The sequence below is a fragment of the Lampetra planeri genome, chromosome 51 (assembly GCF_965212315.1).
Source record: "Lampetra planeri chromosome 51, kcLamPlan1.2.h2, whole genome shotgun sequence".
Lineage (NCBI taxonomy): Eukaryota > Metazoa > Chordata > Hyperoartia > Petromyzontiformes > Petromyzontidae > Lampetra > Lampetra planeri.
The window spans coordinates 2,473,529-2,491,087 of NC_136157.1; the positions used below are offsets into that span (position 1 = coordinate 2,473,529).

Consider the following 17,559-nt stretch of genomic DNA (forward strand, 5'->3'; position numbering starts at 1 on the left):
AATGTTCTGCCGTACATGTAAGAACGATATTGGCGAACAAAATGGACGATCGCCAATAATTCCCTGCGTGTAACACAATAGCGAGTTTCCGCCGGAGAGAGAACGCAGCTCCCATACGCCAACACGCGTTCGACGCCATTCTTGTACTGGGACAAAATGGCGCCAATGCCCGTATCGCTGGCATCAGTGTCCAGGATAAAGGGCAAAGAGAAATCAGGGTAGTCAAGCATCGGCGTGGTCGACAATCGATCCCGAATGGTTTGGAACGCTCACTCCTCCTCCGATCCCCATTTAAACCTCTGATTCTTCACCGTGAGGAAGTGCAGAGGCCTCGCGATAGTAGCAAAATTTGGAACAAATCGATGGTAGTAGGACGCGAACGCGACAAACCGACGTACCTCCACTACCGAGGTGGGGGTCGGCCAGTCCCGAACGCACGACATTTTGTCTGGGTCCATGGCGGCACCGTCAGAGCTGACAATGTGTCCCAAATAACGTATCGAGCATTGTAGAAGGTGGCACTTTTTAGTTTTATACTTGAGATTAGCGGAATTCATCCTGTCGAAAACAGCCCTCAATCTTTGAAGGTGTTCATCAAACGTACGACTGAACACAATTACATTGTCTAAGTATATCAGACACGTGTCCCATTGCAACCTGGTCAAAACCAGCTCCATTAAGTGCTGGAACGTGGCGGGAGTGGCATTCAATCCCATGAGAAGGCAGTTAAACTGGAATAGACCCTGAGGCGTACGGAACGTCGTCTTCGGCTTTGAAGAATCGTCGAGGGGCAGTTGACAAAATCCAGAAGAGAGATCGAGGGTGGAAAAGTATGTTGCCACCGACAGGGCATCGAGGGAATCATCCATCCGTGGCAGAGGCGTCGCATCTGCCACGGAAACCTTATTAAATTTTCGGAAATCAACGCAAAATTCTTCACGAGAACAACGGGAGCGCCCCATGGGCTATTAGATGGCGAAATTATATCAGTGGCCAGCATTTCATCCACCGCGCCATGCACATGGTCCCTCTCCGAAGGACTCAACTGGCGTGGATTCATTCGTATAGGGCTTGACTCCCCGGTATCAATGTGATGGGACAATAGATAAGTCTAACCCAAAGCGAAATTGTTCATGCTAAAAACGTCAGAGTAGTCGGATAACAACGCCCGTAGCGTGCCCCGTTGATGCGTGGTCAATGACGAATTTTCCTGGCACAATTCGGCGATCCAACGATTATCGGATGTTTCACGGGAATCAACCGCCGCAGCGGACCTCTGTTGTCAATCCTCATCGCGGACAAGAAACGCGGTAAAGGCGTGAGCCAAAACCGTACCGGCCGTGAACAAAACACCTTCCGGCCCCCCATTCAAGACTTGCATAAACGGAGGCTGACCGGCCCAGACGATCGTCTGAGCCCCCACAGAAGCAAGACTCTTGGTGGCGGTGTTAGAGGGGGACAGCAGCACGCCCGCCGCCGTGTTCATCCCGTGGAATTGCTTCCGGTATCGCAATGGGATGAGCATTTGGGAGCCCGGAGAAATTTCGACCGAGACATCAGCAAGCGCCTGCACCGCAACGCATGGCTAAAGATAACTTAACGGGGATGGCAAAAAAAGCATCTTCCGACCCGCAGGCAGCTCGATACAGTCCTAATTAACAATAATTTTAACCGGCATTCTATGGAGGAAGTCAGTGCCCAACAAGCAAGACACCGCCAAAGATCTGAAAATCAAGAACGTCCCCGACGCCGCAACATTCCCAATGACGATATGTGCATCCACACGAGAAGCGGGAATGTAAAGGTGGAAAATGACTTCGGAGATTATAGTGGCCGACGCTCGGGTGTCCACTAATATCCGAACGTCCACCCCCTGTATAAAACCCGGCACCGTGGAGAATCCCGTCGCAGCCGCCACTACACAGCATGCCAATTTCCTCCACTGCGTAATTGTACAAGGCAAACCTTCGATAGCACCGGGTGAGTCGCGAACAGGCAGATTACACATGGCAGAAGATGCATGGGGTGACTGATGCATGCCGACTTGCCTGGCCTGGGTCGCAGTCTGTTCATGGAGGCGGCGCCGGAAATGGAGTCGGCGCGCAGGGAGACCGTCTCTGGACCGCCATGTGGCCGATGGAGTCCCGGAGGCGCGAGATGTGGTCCCGCTTCCAGACCTTCTCCACTGACCACGAGTCCCTTCTGGCGTTCCCTTATAATCCTCTCCCGCATCACCAAGCCCCGCCTCTAGCCACGCCCTCTCACGAACCCTCTAGATGGTACCCCACTAGCACCCTCGGGCTCCGCCCTTGAACTCTAGCCCAGATACTTCCTGTCACCCGATTGGCTTAGAGCAGGGGCGGTTTCTTCATTAGGGCGATTGGGCGACGCACCACCAATGTCATTCAACCACAGAGTCACGCTAGCCGTCACTGTGCCTCTGGATATAGTCCAATCAGCGTCATGTCACGTTCTGTGGAGTACCGCCTCTTTTTGGGCGATTTCACTCCGGCTGAGAATCGCCCCGAGTGTTCCCATAGACTTACATTCAAAGATGTTTTTTTTCGAACGGGGGGCTCTGCAATGCATTCTCTATGGCTTCCGGGAGGGCTCGCACTAACGTGCTTACGTCATCATACGTAAGCACGTTGCATCCAACAATATTATTTGTCGCTACCTAGTGGAATCTTTAATAAAATAAACTTGAGTGGATTGTATTAATCTATATATATAAAATCGCAAATCTGTCTGTCTGTCTGTGTGTCGCCGGACCATACGCAGTTTCATTGGACGGCGGTTGCCCCTGGCAACGGGTAGCGACGCATTCACTGCGGGGTGGACGCCATTTTTTATTCCCGTTAAAAATATGCGCATGCATTAACACGCGACTCTGAGGTAAATTCATCAAAGTTTCACGTCCTCTTCACTCCCCCCCCCCCACCACAATGTGTGCAATTACTATTATAGGGTCGGTAGATTATAAAATTATAGCGATTAGACAGTATTATTGTAGCGCGGGGGGGGGGGGGGGGGTAACGGCCCCGGTACCCAGCCTCAGCCGGGTGGGCAATCTAGGCGAGGCCGTAGGCTCTGCACGGTACTAGGCCTCGACACCCCACCACACTATAGGCCGTACATATTACTGCACAGCGGCCGAGGAGATCGTGCCTGGGGGGCGGGGGCAGGGGTAGCAGCCCATCTGTGTATATATGTAAGGTTATTAAGAAATATATTTTTCACCCGGGCAACGCCGGGTACTTATGCTAATAGTGAGTATAGAAACAAACAAGATGTATTGTAAGAGTCACTTTATTTTTCATTAATATTAAAGAAGTGAAGTTGCCTTTACATGTGTAGTGACAGAACGGTCACTACTGTGTTGGCCTGTACGAAGGGATCCGGACCTTCCCAGAGGTGGGGGAAGTGAGGCGTGTCCTGGGAAGGGAGGCGTGGCCTGAAGAGAGCCAGCCACGCCGGGGCGGAGCCAGCCACGCCAAACCAGATATATAAGCGTGGTGTGAACGCTGAGCGGGGCTGTTGTACTGTACTCCAAGGTGAAGACATCTTCGGTCGTCAAGTCCCGAGTCGTCGTCCTGGGCCAGGCAGGCCGTTGCCTGCCTGGTCCAGTCTGTGTCGTGTTCCAGAGTGTTAGTGAGTTGAGGAAGGTGGTCACCACCTCATGTAGAGTGTTATATTATTTACCGTTTAATAAATAGTGTTGCCTCCAAGTTGCGTGTGTGTGCACCTAATTCGGTCTTACTACATTTGGTGTAGAAGTGGTCATCGAACTTTCGCTGATTAATTTGAAGAAGCTGTACCCTTCGCTGCCATGGTGTAAAAGCTGGCAGCGAAGTGCAAGACCCAACCGGAGGTGCGGATGGACGGTGTGGGTTGCACCTGGCCTCTCCCTGCGACGACCACGGAGTCTGGGGCCCCGGTGATGTGCCCCGGGGGATGGGCGACTGCAGCCTGCGTGGGAGGAGGCTGCGAGCCCGGGCTGGTCGCCATCGACGGCGAGTTGGAGCGACGTCGCTCGTCAACTCGACCAGCTGCTGGTGGCAAGGGAGTGGCCGGGTGTTGGTGAGTGGCGAAATTGCAAGATGACGCAGCTGTGGCGTTCGCGCCGTTTCGGCGGTGCCGGCGTTCCTGCATTTCACTGCGGCGGCGTTCCCGCCATTTGCACCATGCCGGGGGTTTCCCGCCACTTCAACGTGCCGGCGTTTCCCGCCACTTCAACGTGGCGGCGTTCCCGCCATTTCAACGTGTGGGCGTTCCCGCACTTCCCACAGCGGCGTTCCCGCCATTTTCACCGCGGCAGTGTTTTCGCGATGGCGGCGTTCCCGCCTTTTGCGCCTTGTGTGCTGCGCCGGCCTGGCGGCGCGCCGCTGCAGCCCTGTGATTACGGGCCTCCCTCCCCACATTGAAGTAAGAAGAGCGGGGGAGGGCATCGGTGGTGAAAGCGAGAAGGGCCCGTGATTGAAGAGAGGGTTTCGACGTTGGAGACACTGCTGGGAGGGACTTTTTCAGTTTGACTCTCCGGTTTTGTGTTCCTCGCGGACGGTTTTTCCCTCTGTTCTTTTTGCATTTTGGCTTGTGCGAGTGTTATGTGGTGTTATATTGCTATTGTGTATACTGTATGGAGTTTCGCTCGTGATTGTCACGTGTAACTGTCAGAAACTTTGATCGTCATTGTTGCCAATGTACAGACCGTATGGAGCTTTGCTTGGAATTGTTAACAGTGTATGGAATGTTGGCTACTTGCTTGTGATTGTTAACTATGTACGGATTGTCTGGAGTATTGATTGTGTGTGTTGCCATGTGGGGACTGGATGGAGCATTGCGCCAAACGATTTACTGTACGAACTTCGTATACTGCATATACTGTATTAATCAATTCGGCGATTCTTGGGGTTTGTGTATAGTTTTTTTGCTCTCAAAATTCGAATGCCCTGAGTCCCATGGTTAATGTTGAAGGGGATTTAGAAATGACAGGTTCGGTTTGTTTCAAACTCGCTGGTTGGTTCCTGTCCGTTGTTGCACAGATGATGTCTTTTGTGCGGGAATGCTCCTTGTGTTCTATATGGATCGGGGGTGCGTTTCCGTTAATTGCCGTCAAATTGCGTTGCTCTCTCCACTCGGTTGGTACAGCTGCATGCTGCAATGCGAGTCTCGGAGATGATGTGTACGGATACGGGATGTGAGGTGTATTGTTGTGACCATTGAATATTCGGGATCGTCACAAATTGTGCGTACCTGTTCGGCATTGGATCAGTTCTGTGGGGGATCATAATTCAAATTGTATGTGTTGTGATGGTGTTAAATTGCGATGGTGACATGCTGCCAGGGATTTGGAATTGTGCTGCTGGCTGTCACCTATCTTGGGGCGCAGGTCCTGACCAGGATGGCCCAGTAAGAGTTGCGTGTCTAACATGAACGTTGTGGTCCCGTCATGCAATGGCTGACGGCTTGACCTGACAGCCCGGAGATTGAAACACTCCGTGGTATGTCTAGCCTAGTGGGCTGTGCGCTCACAGGGCTCGGAGAGTGTGGTCCCGTCATGCAATGGCTGACGGCTTGACCTGACAGCCCGGAGATTGAAACACTCCGTGGCATGTCTAGCCTAGTGGGCTGTGCGCTCACATGGCTCGGGGAGTGTGGTCCCGTCATGCTGTGTCTGACAGCTTGACCTGACAGCCCGGAGATCGAGACACTCCGTGGCTTGTCTAGCCTAGTGGGCTGTGCGCTCACATGGCTCAGAGAGGGTGGTCCCGTCATGCTGTCTGACAGCTTGACCTGACAGCCCGGAGATCGAGACACTCCGTGGCTTGTCTAGCCTAATGGGCTGTGCGCTCACATGGCTCAGAGAGTGTGGTCCCGTCATGCTGTCTGACAGCTTGACCTGACAGCCCGGAGATCGAGACACTCCGTGGCTTGTCTAGCCAAGTGGGCTGTGCGCTCACATGGCTCAGAGAGTGTGGTCCCATCATGCTGTGTCTGATGGCTTGACCTGACGGCCCGGAGAGTGAGACACTCCGAGGTGCGTTGAAACAGTGGGCTGGAGATTCGTAAGGTTCAGGTGGAGTTGTTCTGTTACGTTGGGACTGTATCCCTCAGTTGTTAGGGTGCATGTTGTGCAATGAGCGAACGTTGGGTCGTCTCAGCTCGGTCGGTACAGTTATATGCTGCGATGCGAGTCTTCGAGAGAGACTGGCTCGTCTCAGCTCGGTCGGTACAGCTATATGCTGCGATGCGAGTCTTGGAGAGAGACTGGGTCGTCTCAGCTCGGTCGGTACAGCTATATGCTGCGATGCGAGTCTTGGAGAGAGACTGGGTTAAAATCCCACCAATATGGCCGACGCGTGCTGCTGGTTGTGACGCCGCGTCGGAAAGGCGGTGGGGTGGTAACATGGAAATTCCCCCCCCCGATATGGCCGACGCGTGCTACTGGTTGTGACGCCGCGTCGGAAAGGCGGTGGGGTGGTAACATGGAAATTCCCCCCCGATATGGCCGACGCGTGCTACTGGTTGTGACGCCACGTCGGAAAGGCGGGGGGGGTGCTAACGGGTGACTGTCATTGCATGCGTGATTCTAACGGGGGGGGGGGGGCTGTGCTGGAGCGTAAGTGGGTTAGCCAGTTTTCATGTATATTTGTTGTTAATTCCCCGTTTTCTGTGCGGTTCCCTTTTACCCTCGTCGATTCTGTATATATTACGTGATTGTATTTCTCATCGGTCGCCGGTCATTTATTGATGTTGCTGGTTCGGAGGCACACCTTTTCGATGTTTCACAGTTGTGTTACAGCCGGGGACGGCTGTGTGTTTATACAGGGGGGGGTGATGTAGTGACAGAACGGTCACTACTGTGTTGGCCTGTACGAAGGGATCCGGACCTTCCCAGAGGTGGGGGAAGTGAGGCGTGTCCTGGGAAGGGAGGCGTGGCCTGAAGAGAGCCAGCCACGCCGGGGCGGAGCCAGCCACGCCAAACCAGATATATAAGCGTGGTGTGAACGCTGAGCGGGGCTGTTGTACTGTACTCCAAGGTGAAGACATCTTCGGTCGTCAAGTCCCGAGTCGTCGTCCTGGGCCAGGCAGGCCGTTGCCTGCCTGGTCCAGTCTGTGTCGTGTTCCAGAGTGTTAGTGAGTTGAGGAAGGTGGTCACCACCTCATGTAGAGTGTTATATTATTTACCGTTTAATAAATAGTGTTGCCTCCAAGTTGCGTGTGTGTGCACCTAATTCGGTCTTACTACACATGCTTAAGCTGTTAATTTATCCTTTGCATGGGTGGACCTTATCCTTATAAATCATCCAGACATTTGCCCCCCCTGAGAGATTTTGCAGGAGCCGCCACTGGCTTAGAGGTTGAAGCGGCGAAGCATATCCCATCGTTCGGCGACCGTCAGCGTACGCTCGCATTACACATGCTTGAAAACTATTACACAGTGAATATTGAACTGAAGCTTGACTTTAACAAAACTAAGCGCAAATAAAATCACAATCGCAAAATCTGTCAGAAAAATCTCAATGAGATATTTTCCCCAAATCATTCAGCCCTAGTACCCAGTGCAATGTGTAAACATCTCCCCAGTGGGGAGACAAAGGCGGTCGGGCGTGGTGCTGGCCACCCACCCCCTGGTGTGCCGTGCCGGCCTTCATTCGGTGAACCTCGCTAACAGCACTTGCCCCAGCGGTCTGTTAAGACTACAAAGGGGATATTTGTCTTCATGTCCCCTTCCCCAATCCCCCTCCCCCATTTCCTTCCCCCACCCCTAATTATTCCCCCATCCATTGCCCCCGCCCCCATCCATTCCCATACCTTACCTTGCCGAGGCCTACCCGAACACACGTCCCCCAGGCCTTTTTAACCCCTCAATCTCCGCTCACAATACACATCCGCGTCTAGCACGCCTGGTCTGGGTGACGACCCTGCCCTTTGACCCCTGACCCCCGTCCCGCACATTCCCGCGCGTGTGATTTGTGCTTGTGGTTGTCAGAGCGGATATATCGTGTTTGCGTGGTGCGTGTGCGTGAGGGTGGCTCGCAGATCCCTTACATCTGTAATGAATTGCACGTATAAATGTACACTCTGCTACGTGTTGCTGTAATTGTTACGGAGAGCGAGGTGTGGTTTTTTCTCATTATAAGTGTAGGCAAAGATGATAAGAAAAAGGACCTCAAGCCTTAGGTGCACAGCTGGCCACATCCAGCAGTGTGTAGACTATTCTGAGTACGGGGCACACAACCAGTTCAGATTTGCGGTGAACTGCGTGCTGGTGGGATTACATGAGCTCTGATAAAATATCAAATATAACTTAAGTTAATATCACTTTAATGTTAATCGACTGACAGGAACTCGGTTATGTTAATTGACTGTTTATTGAGTTATTGGTGGTGATAAAGATATTCACAAAACATCGATATTAGAATTCATTTAAATGTTTAAAATGCTCAATTGGGGCTGGAATATGATTAGCTCAATCCCATCAACAGAGGGACTGAGCTGAGGTGTTGTGTGACGTGGGGGGGTGATCGGGGTGTAACTGGTCGTGATTGCAAGTTGTGAGCTCTACACTTATTTAGAGTTACAACATACCTGTCAACCCCTTATCAGTGCCCTACCTTATTACAGACCAAATCAGACCTTATTAGTCACCCTGTGCCCTTATAAATATCAACGTTCATCCAACAGTCCCATCACAAAGGAGAAGCACAAACAAATATACATCCCCGTATTGAAACGGCTGCACTATGTATGGACCTGAAAACTCTATTTCTTTTTATAAGAATACTAGCGGTTAGTACCCGGCGTTGCCCGGGCGAAAAAGGCAGACACATGTAGTTACACACGCAAATCCATTGATACACACACGTAGAGTTACACGCACAAATGGACTCACACATACATACATAGACTGAACAACAACAACAACCGCCATTCGCGATTAAGTGGCGGTGATGTCACAACAACGCTTGTGCCAAGCTATGTGCACCTTGAGGCCAGGTGAAGTGTCGAACGCCCGCTGGAAAGAGGACACGGGGCAAACCCAGATGGCACAGGTTGACTGACTGAGACGACTGGCTGATGCACCACCTGTGGCCCCTACTGTGGCAACTTTCTGTGCTTTAGCCACCCGGCGCTCCGCTCGTTGTTGTGAGTGTCGCTCCTACGCCCTCCGTTGTTGTTGGAGGGTGACTGCCTCCAACTGGCCAGTAGCGTCCTTCAGGAGCCTCCTCCACAGTGGCCGATCTTGACACGGCTGGTACCACTCATCCGCAAGTGGACTCAGCTCCAAGTCCTCCTGTAGCACATCACTCCATGTCTTCTCCAGCCCGTGCCGTTCCCGTTTAGCCCACTCGATCCGGCGGAACAAAAGCTGTTTGGGCATGCGGTGGCTGGCCATGCGGGCTACATGACTCAGGCAACGCAGCCTTGCCTGCCGGAGGTCACCGATATGGACTTTGTCCACATCTTTCAAGGATTTGTGAGCTCCTCACACAATGCAGCCTGGTTAAACCCAGGATGGATCGTAGGCAGGCCAGCCTAAATGTTTCTAACCGGCGAAGATGTTCCATTAGGGGGGTCCAAGTATCGCAAGCGTAGAGAAGGGAGGGAATGACCGTGGCCGAGAAGACCTGAAGCTTCGTACGGAGTGATAGAGCAGGTAGCTTCCACACAGCGTTACGCAGCCAATGAAAAGATACTGCAGCTCGACTGATTCGGAGTGAGACCTCTGCTGTTAAACCGGAGCCGGTCATTAGCACACTGCCCAGTGAAAGTCTCCACTGTCTCCACAACTGCCCCATCACCAATTGGGAGTTGTGGGGGTGGAGTGTCCGATGGCACAAAATAGCCAGGCAGGTGCTTAGCTTTGGTTGGGCTGATGGTAAGGCCCCACCTGTTGGTGGCAAGCTCCAGGATCAGCAGCAGCACCTCAAACTCCTCCTCCGAGTGAGCAGCCATTAGCAGATCATCGGCATAAATAACGTGGTTGAGCAACAGGGAGCCATCCCTTGACCGCACCCGGGCATCGATCAACCTCCCATTGTATCTGTAGCAGATGGGAATTCTTCCAGTACAGGCATTGAAGACTCGACGAACTACGTGGTCCAATGTTGGAGCCAGAGAACATCCCTGTTGCACCCCAAGGTGTACAGGGAATGGCTCTGACTCACGGGCACGTAGTTAAGACGCGGGGCCGCTCACCATCATGAAGGTCCTTAAGGATGGTGATGAGTGGGTTCGGGACTCGGAAAGCACGAAGAGCAACCCAGAGGCCAGGCCTACTGATGGTATCATAGGCCTTGAGCAGGTCAATAAAGCACACGCATGGACTAAGATGCACACATGGACCTACAGACACGCAAAGAAATGGAGTTACACTAACATGGAGGCATGCACACACAGCAACTAACACACACGCACATGGACTGAGACACACACACACACATATGGACTGACACACACAAACACATCGACTTACAGACACACACACATATGGACTCACACACACATAGACATGCACTTGAGATACGCACACATGGAGTTACACACACATATCGACGTACACACATACAGCGACACACACACATACATAGAGTGACACACACATTGCCGTACACACACATACACATGTGGACTGTCACACAGACATCCACTTGAGATATACACACGTGGAGTTGCACGCACATATATGGACGTACACACATACAGCGACCCACACACACCGACTCGCACACAGCAATACGTGGACTAAAACACACATTGACGTAAACACACATATGTACTTACACACACACATATGGACTAAGACACACACACATAAACTTACACATACATAGACTGACACACACATAGCCCTACACACACACATACACATATGGACCGTGACACGCAGATATCTACTTTAGATACACAGACATGGATTAACACACATATGGACTCACACACAGACGCATTGACTTACACACACACATCGAGTGACACACACATGTATAGACTTACACACCCATGTGGACTAACACACACACATATGGACTGACATACACATCGACGTACACGCACACAGATCGACTGACACACACACATGGACTAACACAGACACAAAAACACTTTGACGTTGTCCGTTCGAAAAAGACACCCACATGGAGTTAAAGACACGCATGGCTCTACACGCACACATATATGGACTCAAAGACACACACATGGACTCACACACACACATCGACGGGCACAGCATTCCCCGATGCTGGCACAGCTATCAGTATCACAGTACTACGTATGAGTAAAGAGCGTGACGTGAGCGATGGAAACAATAGAAATGCATTTAAGAAATAAGCATAAATGACAGACTGGCAGTAGACCGTGGCAGCGTTATAAAAGCGCAGCAAAAAAAGGGAAATTGAGCAACCCAAAAATCCAAAAAGAGTTTTGTGTACACAAACATAATTATTGTAACATGTCAACTCGTTTCATAATGGTAAACAATCAACCTGAGTTGTTATCTTCACGCAAACATAATTATTGTAACATCTGTGAACTTGTTTTATAATGGTAAACAATGAAGCAGAGTTTTTATCTGCACACAAACCTTATAATTGTAATGTTTGTCAACTAATGTGTTTAACAATAATAAACAATGGACTTGAGTTGCTAGCGTAAGAAGCAAGGAAATCTGTACTTAGCATAGGCGTGTTGAGGCCTTGTGCGATGCGTAGCCCCCGTCCTGGCCTAGATGACGAGGCACGGACTTGGCACGTTGACAGGCTAGGGGCTGGGCCGCTACCCGCCCCCCCAACATCCGCTGTCTGTGCAAGAATAATGATATGTAAGCAGTAAAATATTATTATCTACGGAGTCTGTAGTATAAACTGAACGCATCGTGTTGGGGGGGGGGGGCGAAGAGGACATGACACTGTGAATGAATATCCGCAGCGTGATGTGTGTATGTGTTGGCTGTAAAACGCGTAAAAGAAAATGTCTCCGGTGAGCTCGAGCGAACGCGCATGACTTGGTAGGGTCCGCCCCCCCCCACGCAATTGGCGTCACTTGGTACGGTCGATGTCGTGCAATAAGTAAATAATTAATAACATAAACGGCACAAATGTGTTAATTAAACTACTTTAAAGTTTAGGGACGGGGAAACGCAATAGCCTATTCCCACCACGGGGCTTAGGGCATGCCGCCTGGCAAATTATTTCGGTCTTAAACCCCACCGTCCGAGAGCCAAATCCCCCGCAAGCGCGAGCGGACGGAGACTTTTATATATAAGAGAAAGAAAAGAAAAGAAAGAAAGAAAGAAGAAGAGAAGAAGATAATAATGACCACATCACTGAGTTCCTTGTCGATATTCTGGGAAGGTTCGTACATTTTGGAGAGAGGGGGGGGGACAGGGAATAAACAGGAAAATCCGAAATGTCATAACTTACCAGCGAAATGAAACATCTCTGAAAATTCAAATTGATGTCATGATTTAACTGAATATATATATACATTTAGGTATTGTTGGAATTGTTGAGACCTCAACAGATGAACGAAAGGGGAGTGATTTCCCAAGCAACTGTTCTTGCCTCACATATCGATGTGCCCAGGTGTTCAAGTGAAACCGATTTGTGTATCGAGTTTTGCAATGTTTTGACAGCCGGTTGCCCGTGTTATTTTAGTGCATTGAAAAGACCAAGCTGACTTAACATAATAGATACGTAGTTAAGTACACTGTTAAAACGTATTCACGTGTTGAGGTTAATTACAGCCCGTAAACCGATGATTTAGGCTGTAATGAAACCCTCCAAGTCTTCATGAAGTGACCCAAGATCACGAATAGCTACACGTTCAGGAGAGAGCAGACAGTTAAGAGCCAGGCTCGTGAAGATAGGTCACAGGTACGCGGATTCCCACAGGTACAGCCCGGAAAGTCATAATTGACATTCCAGCAGTTAATGGGTTCATTAATGAGCCCGTTGAGCAATAACATCCCCACTAGGAAGGCATATGGACTAATTAGAATACAAGATCTCAAATTGATACCCAGGGGAAATAGTAATGGATGCTGGAATTCTAAGTGACATCTTATTTTATTCTGTTATGGAGGCTTGAATACTTGGTGCCCACAGTAAAACACTACCTATGAATGCACTTAATATTTAAAACCACCATAGATTATACATTTTAAGTTATACATACATTAATACACTATCTAAGAAAATAAACTCATTCGGTGATATTTACGCCATTTTTATATTTGTGCCATTTTCAACACGGTGACTTGAAAAAATATATGTTTTCAAAAATTTAGATTAAAAATATATGTAGTGATTTTAAAAAATAACTGGAAACATGACCCAATTGCTTCTAATGCAGTCACCCCCCAACCCGAGGTGTGCATATCACATTACGAGATAATCTCGACTCAAAAGACTCCTCAGGGCAATGGGTAAATCCGCAGGGCGCTGCAGCACGCACCAGCCAGCCCGGAACCTCCCATCGCGCCTGAAGGCTCACGGTCACGTGGTCCCCAAAACGCATATAAATCAGCAGATTCCACGAGCATCACTGATCTGCCCTCAGTTCAAGCAACGAAAACAAGGTGAGTTCTCTTCTATTTTGATCCATTGTTCTTCAGTTATTGTTCATATTATTAGTGAGCATTTGTACGCATTTTCAGAAACTGTTTTTATTTAAGAATAGGGTTTTCCCTTTTATCTGGCAACAAAACAGGTGTTAAGTTATATTCTTGGTTCTTTCGGTAAAGTCACGTAGAAGTGAAACAATAAAATAATAAAAATATAAAACAATAAAATTATCACGACGTGTCGACTGCAACACAAGCAATCATCATCAGATGTGAAAACCACAGCAATAAATTTTGAAAAAAACGCCACTTTTTTCACATTTTCTTGCTGTGGTTTTCACACCTGATGATTATTACTTGTGTTGCAGTCGACACGTCGTGAGAATGTTATTGTTTTATATGTTTTTTACTTTATTGTTTCCCTTCTACGTGACTTTACCGAAAGAACCAAGAATATGAATCCCTGCAGTCACGAAAGCTTTCAATCAAAATTTATGTGTAAAGTTGTTAAAACACCAAACTGAAACCTATTACAAGGAATCATGTCTGCATTAACCACAATACTTGTGGTCAAATGCAAACAAAAAACATACTCCGATAATATAAGCATTGTCTTTGAATCTGATTGGTCCACACCAGAGACAGATTTATTTTGAGCCTCGTCTCAAAAGGTGTTAGACCAGAGGAAGCCAAAAGGCGTACAGCACAAAGACAACGCACCATCAGAGTAATGAGAGCTCGGGTGGAGCATCTACATCATTGGACCTCCTTTGCGGGTACCAAAATATAAAAGGTTTCAGTTTGGTGTTATAACAACTTAACACCTGTTTTGTTTTGTCAGATAAAAAGGGGGAAAACCTATTCTCATATTTTGGTAGTGGAAAAGGAGGTCCCATGATGTTTTTATTTAACAATGTTTTGTTACTTCAACAGGAACTGCGTGATAAGGTCTCAGGCTATAGACACAGGAGCCCAAGGAACGCAATTATGGATAACAGAAGCTCCGTGCTCTACCTCGCCACATTTGAAGCCCCGTACTCTATACAGGTGCTGATATTCAGCCTGTGCCTTGCGATGTACCTAACTATAACTGCAGCTAATCTGCTGGTGCTCGTGACGGTGGCAGTATCCACAGACTTACACAAGCCCATGCACATTTTTCTGTGCAATCTCGCAATTGGCGACATCATTATCAGCACCGGTGGCTTGCCCAAGCAGCTGCACGTTCTCCTGACAGGTGACAGAGAGATCCTGTATGTGTCATGTGTCGCACAGTTGTTCACACTTCACATATCTGCCAAGAATGAGATTTTAACATTGACTATTATGTCTGTTGATCGCTACCTGGCCATCTGCTACCCATTGCACTACCACACCAAGGTTACTGCAAAGAGATCCATTTTCACGGCATTACTGTCCTGGCTGATTGCAATCGTTACAGTCAGCATTGCAGTCATCCTTCAAATTTCACTGCAATTAAGCGAAAAAAACAGGCAAATCCAAGGCATAGTTTGTGATCATATGGGATTATTAAAGTTGGCTGTCGGTGACACGAGCAAAATTGAGGTTTTCGGATCGTCAATGGTTGCAACGTTGGGTGTATTTCCTCTGTGTGTGGTTGCGTACACCTATGTTCGGATATTTATTGAGTGCAAGAATTCGAGCTCTGCGTTCAGAAGCAAAGCTCTGCACACATTCAGCACGCATTTCATGGCACTCGCTGTGTTTTTCACGTCAGTTTTTTTAGACATCCTTTTGCCGCGCATTGTAAAGGATGCGAACAGAGAGGGCGTCAACTTGAGGTGCGCCGCTCAGTTGGTGCTCTTGCTCAGCCCGATTGCGAACGTACTTGTTTATTGGCTACGCACCCTTGAGCTGAAGCTCGCAATTAATACGCAATTCAACAAGATATTGAGAAAGGTGCATTTCTGTCCAACAATCAAAGTGAATGTATCAGATCGTGGTTGAATGATGCTTAATACAAAGCACAGTATAGGATATACCTCGGTTAACACAATGGATATGTAGTTTCAATCAATCTGATTTAAATCCACTGCCCACCCTATCTCCGTGTTCTACTGAAGTCCCTGACTGGCTCGCAGCAAATTTTCTTCATTTTAATAACTCTAAAACTGAAGTTCGCTTTATTGATAGAAAAACCATCAATTACCTCACATCAGCAACCTTCTGTCCATCGCCATATTTGTCAACAGGCACGAAATCTGGGTTTCATTCTTGACTCCAACATCTCATTTTCTACTCACATTTCCTCCATGTGCAAGACTGCTTACTTTCATCTTCCCAATATTTCTCGTATCCAGAACTGTATCTCCCATACAGCTGCAAAAGCAATTAATGAATTTGTAATTTCTAGGCTAGACAACTGCAATTCTCTGTTATGCGGTCATCCTTTGTCCTTGATCCTACGTGCCCAGTATGTTCATAAAGCAGCTGCGTTATGAACATACTGTGCAGGCAACCTATCCAGTCCAGAATCACCTTGAAGATCGCACTCACAGACCTCCGATTTTCAGTTTACTCCCTTCCCCGGGTGCTCCATCTTCTCTAGGTCTGATCTATACCTCCCACTTCACATCCCGCAAATCAACCCCATATGATTAAAATCTGAACTGAAGGTAATCTTATTAATTCAGGCATACACGAGAAAAAAAGGTAATAACTTTTTGGACTGATTGATATAAATTTGTCGTTATATTTTGGCACTCCACTGCCCCTCTTGTGAAGGTTTCCTGGCTTAGTTGGGAAATTGGGATTATGGTCTGGTATGTTGACCTATTGGACTCATTTCTTTGTTTTGATCACTTTTTTCTTGTTTGTAGGCTCTTTTTTTTGGTGCCATTTATTAATTTGTTTATTCATTTTAGATTTTATTGGCCGTTAGAGGTTTCTATTGCTTGGTTTGTACATATGTGTGTGCATGTGTTGGGCTTCATATTTTTGGTCTTTCGGTAAAGTCACGTAGAAGGGAAATAATAAAAGAATTAAAAATAAAACATATTAAGATAAAATTATCACGACATTTCGGCCACAACGCAAGCAGCCGTCCTCAGATGAAGAACAGGGCTGTCAGAAAGACAGCGTCCTAATGAATACTGTTAAGCTTGGCAGCGTATTTTTAAGCTGGGTCAGAGGGGGAGAGAGCCTTGACAAATGAGTTCACATATCAACAGAGGAATTTAGCATATTGATGACAATTGCAGATAAGAGATTAGTCACTACTTGTGGAATGTGTAAATGGTGGGGGTCTCAAAGTCATATTATGCTAGTGTATCATGTAGGATTAGCTGTAATAAAGGGAGGAAAATCTTAATAGTAAAGAGCTGCAGCACCGAAACCAGCGCGTATCAAGCTCGTGCATTATGTGGACAACAAAAAATGAGTTTCTAAAGAACTACCATACAATACACCGATGTGAAAAAAAACCTAAATATGAACTACATCAATATAATCAATGTACTCAATATACTCTCCAATAAGCTGAGATATTAACATTAAGTAACTGGGTATACACAACACTATATAATGGCTACCATACAGTTAACTTATAAAAAACTAAAATATAGAGTACATCAATATAATCAATAAATTTCGATTTAAAGCTTTCGTGACTGCAGGGATTCATCTTCTTGGTTCTTTCGGTAAAGTCACGTAGAAGGGAAGTAATAAAATAATAAAAATAAAACATAAAAAAACAATTCTCACGACGTTTCGGCCACAACGCAAGCAGCCGTCCTCAGGCGAAGAATGAGACATTATCAAGCTAGGAGCTTATATAGGTGTAGCGAGGAGGAGCGCCTTAACAAAAGAATGTGCATATGAAGAGGAATTTAGCATACCAATGGGCAATGCGTAGGAGGTGGGCGGAGGGGTTTCAAAGTCCCATTATGCCCATGCATTATGCAGGATCAACAGCACCACGGGGGGGCGCAAGGAACAGCGTTAATAAAGGAAAGGAATGTTAATGATATGTA

General features: G+C 47.9%; 1 protein-coding gene across 1 annotated transcript; it reads left to right on the top strand.

The window, feature by feature from the left end:
* Window positions 1-14,554: 14,554 nt before the first annotated feature.
* On the top strand, window positions 14,555-15,535 carry LOC144734510 (olfactory receptor 1500-like). The gene has a single exon (XM_078616737.1). The coding sequence runs from the start codon at window positions 14,555-14,557 to the stop codon at window positions 15,533-15,535; it is 981 nt and encodes a 326-aa protein (XP_078472863.1).
* The last annotated feature ends 2,024 nt before the right edge of the window (window positions 15,536-17,559 follow it).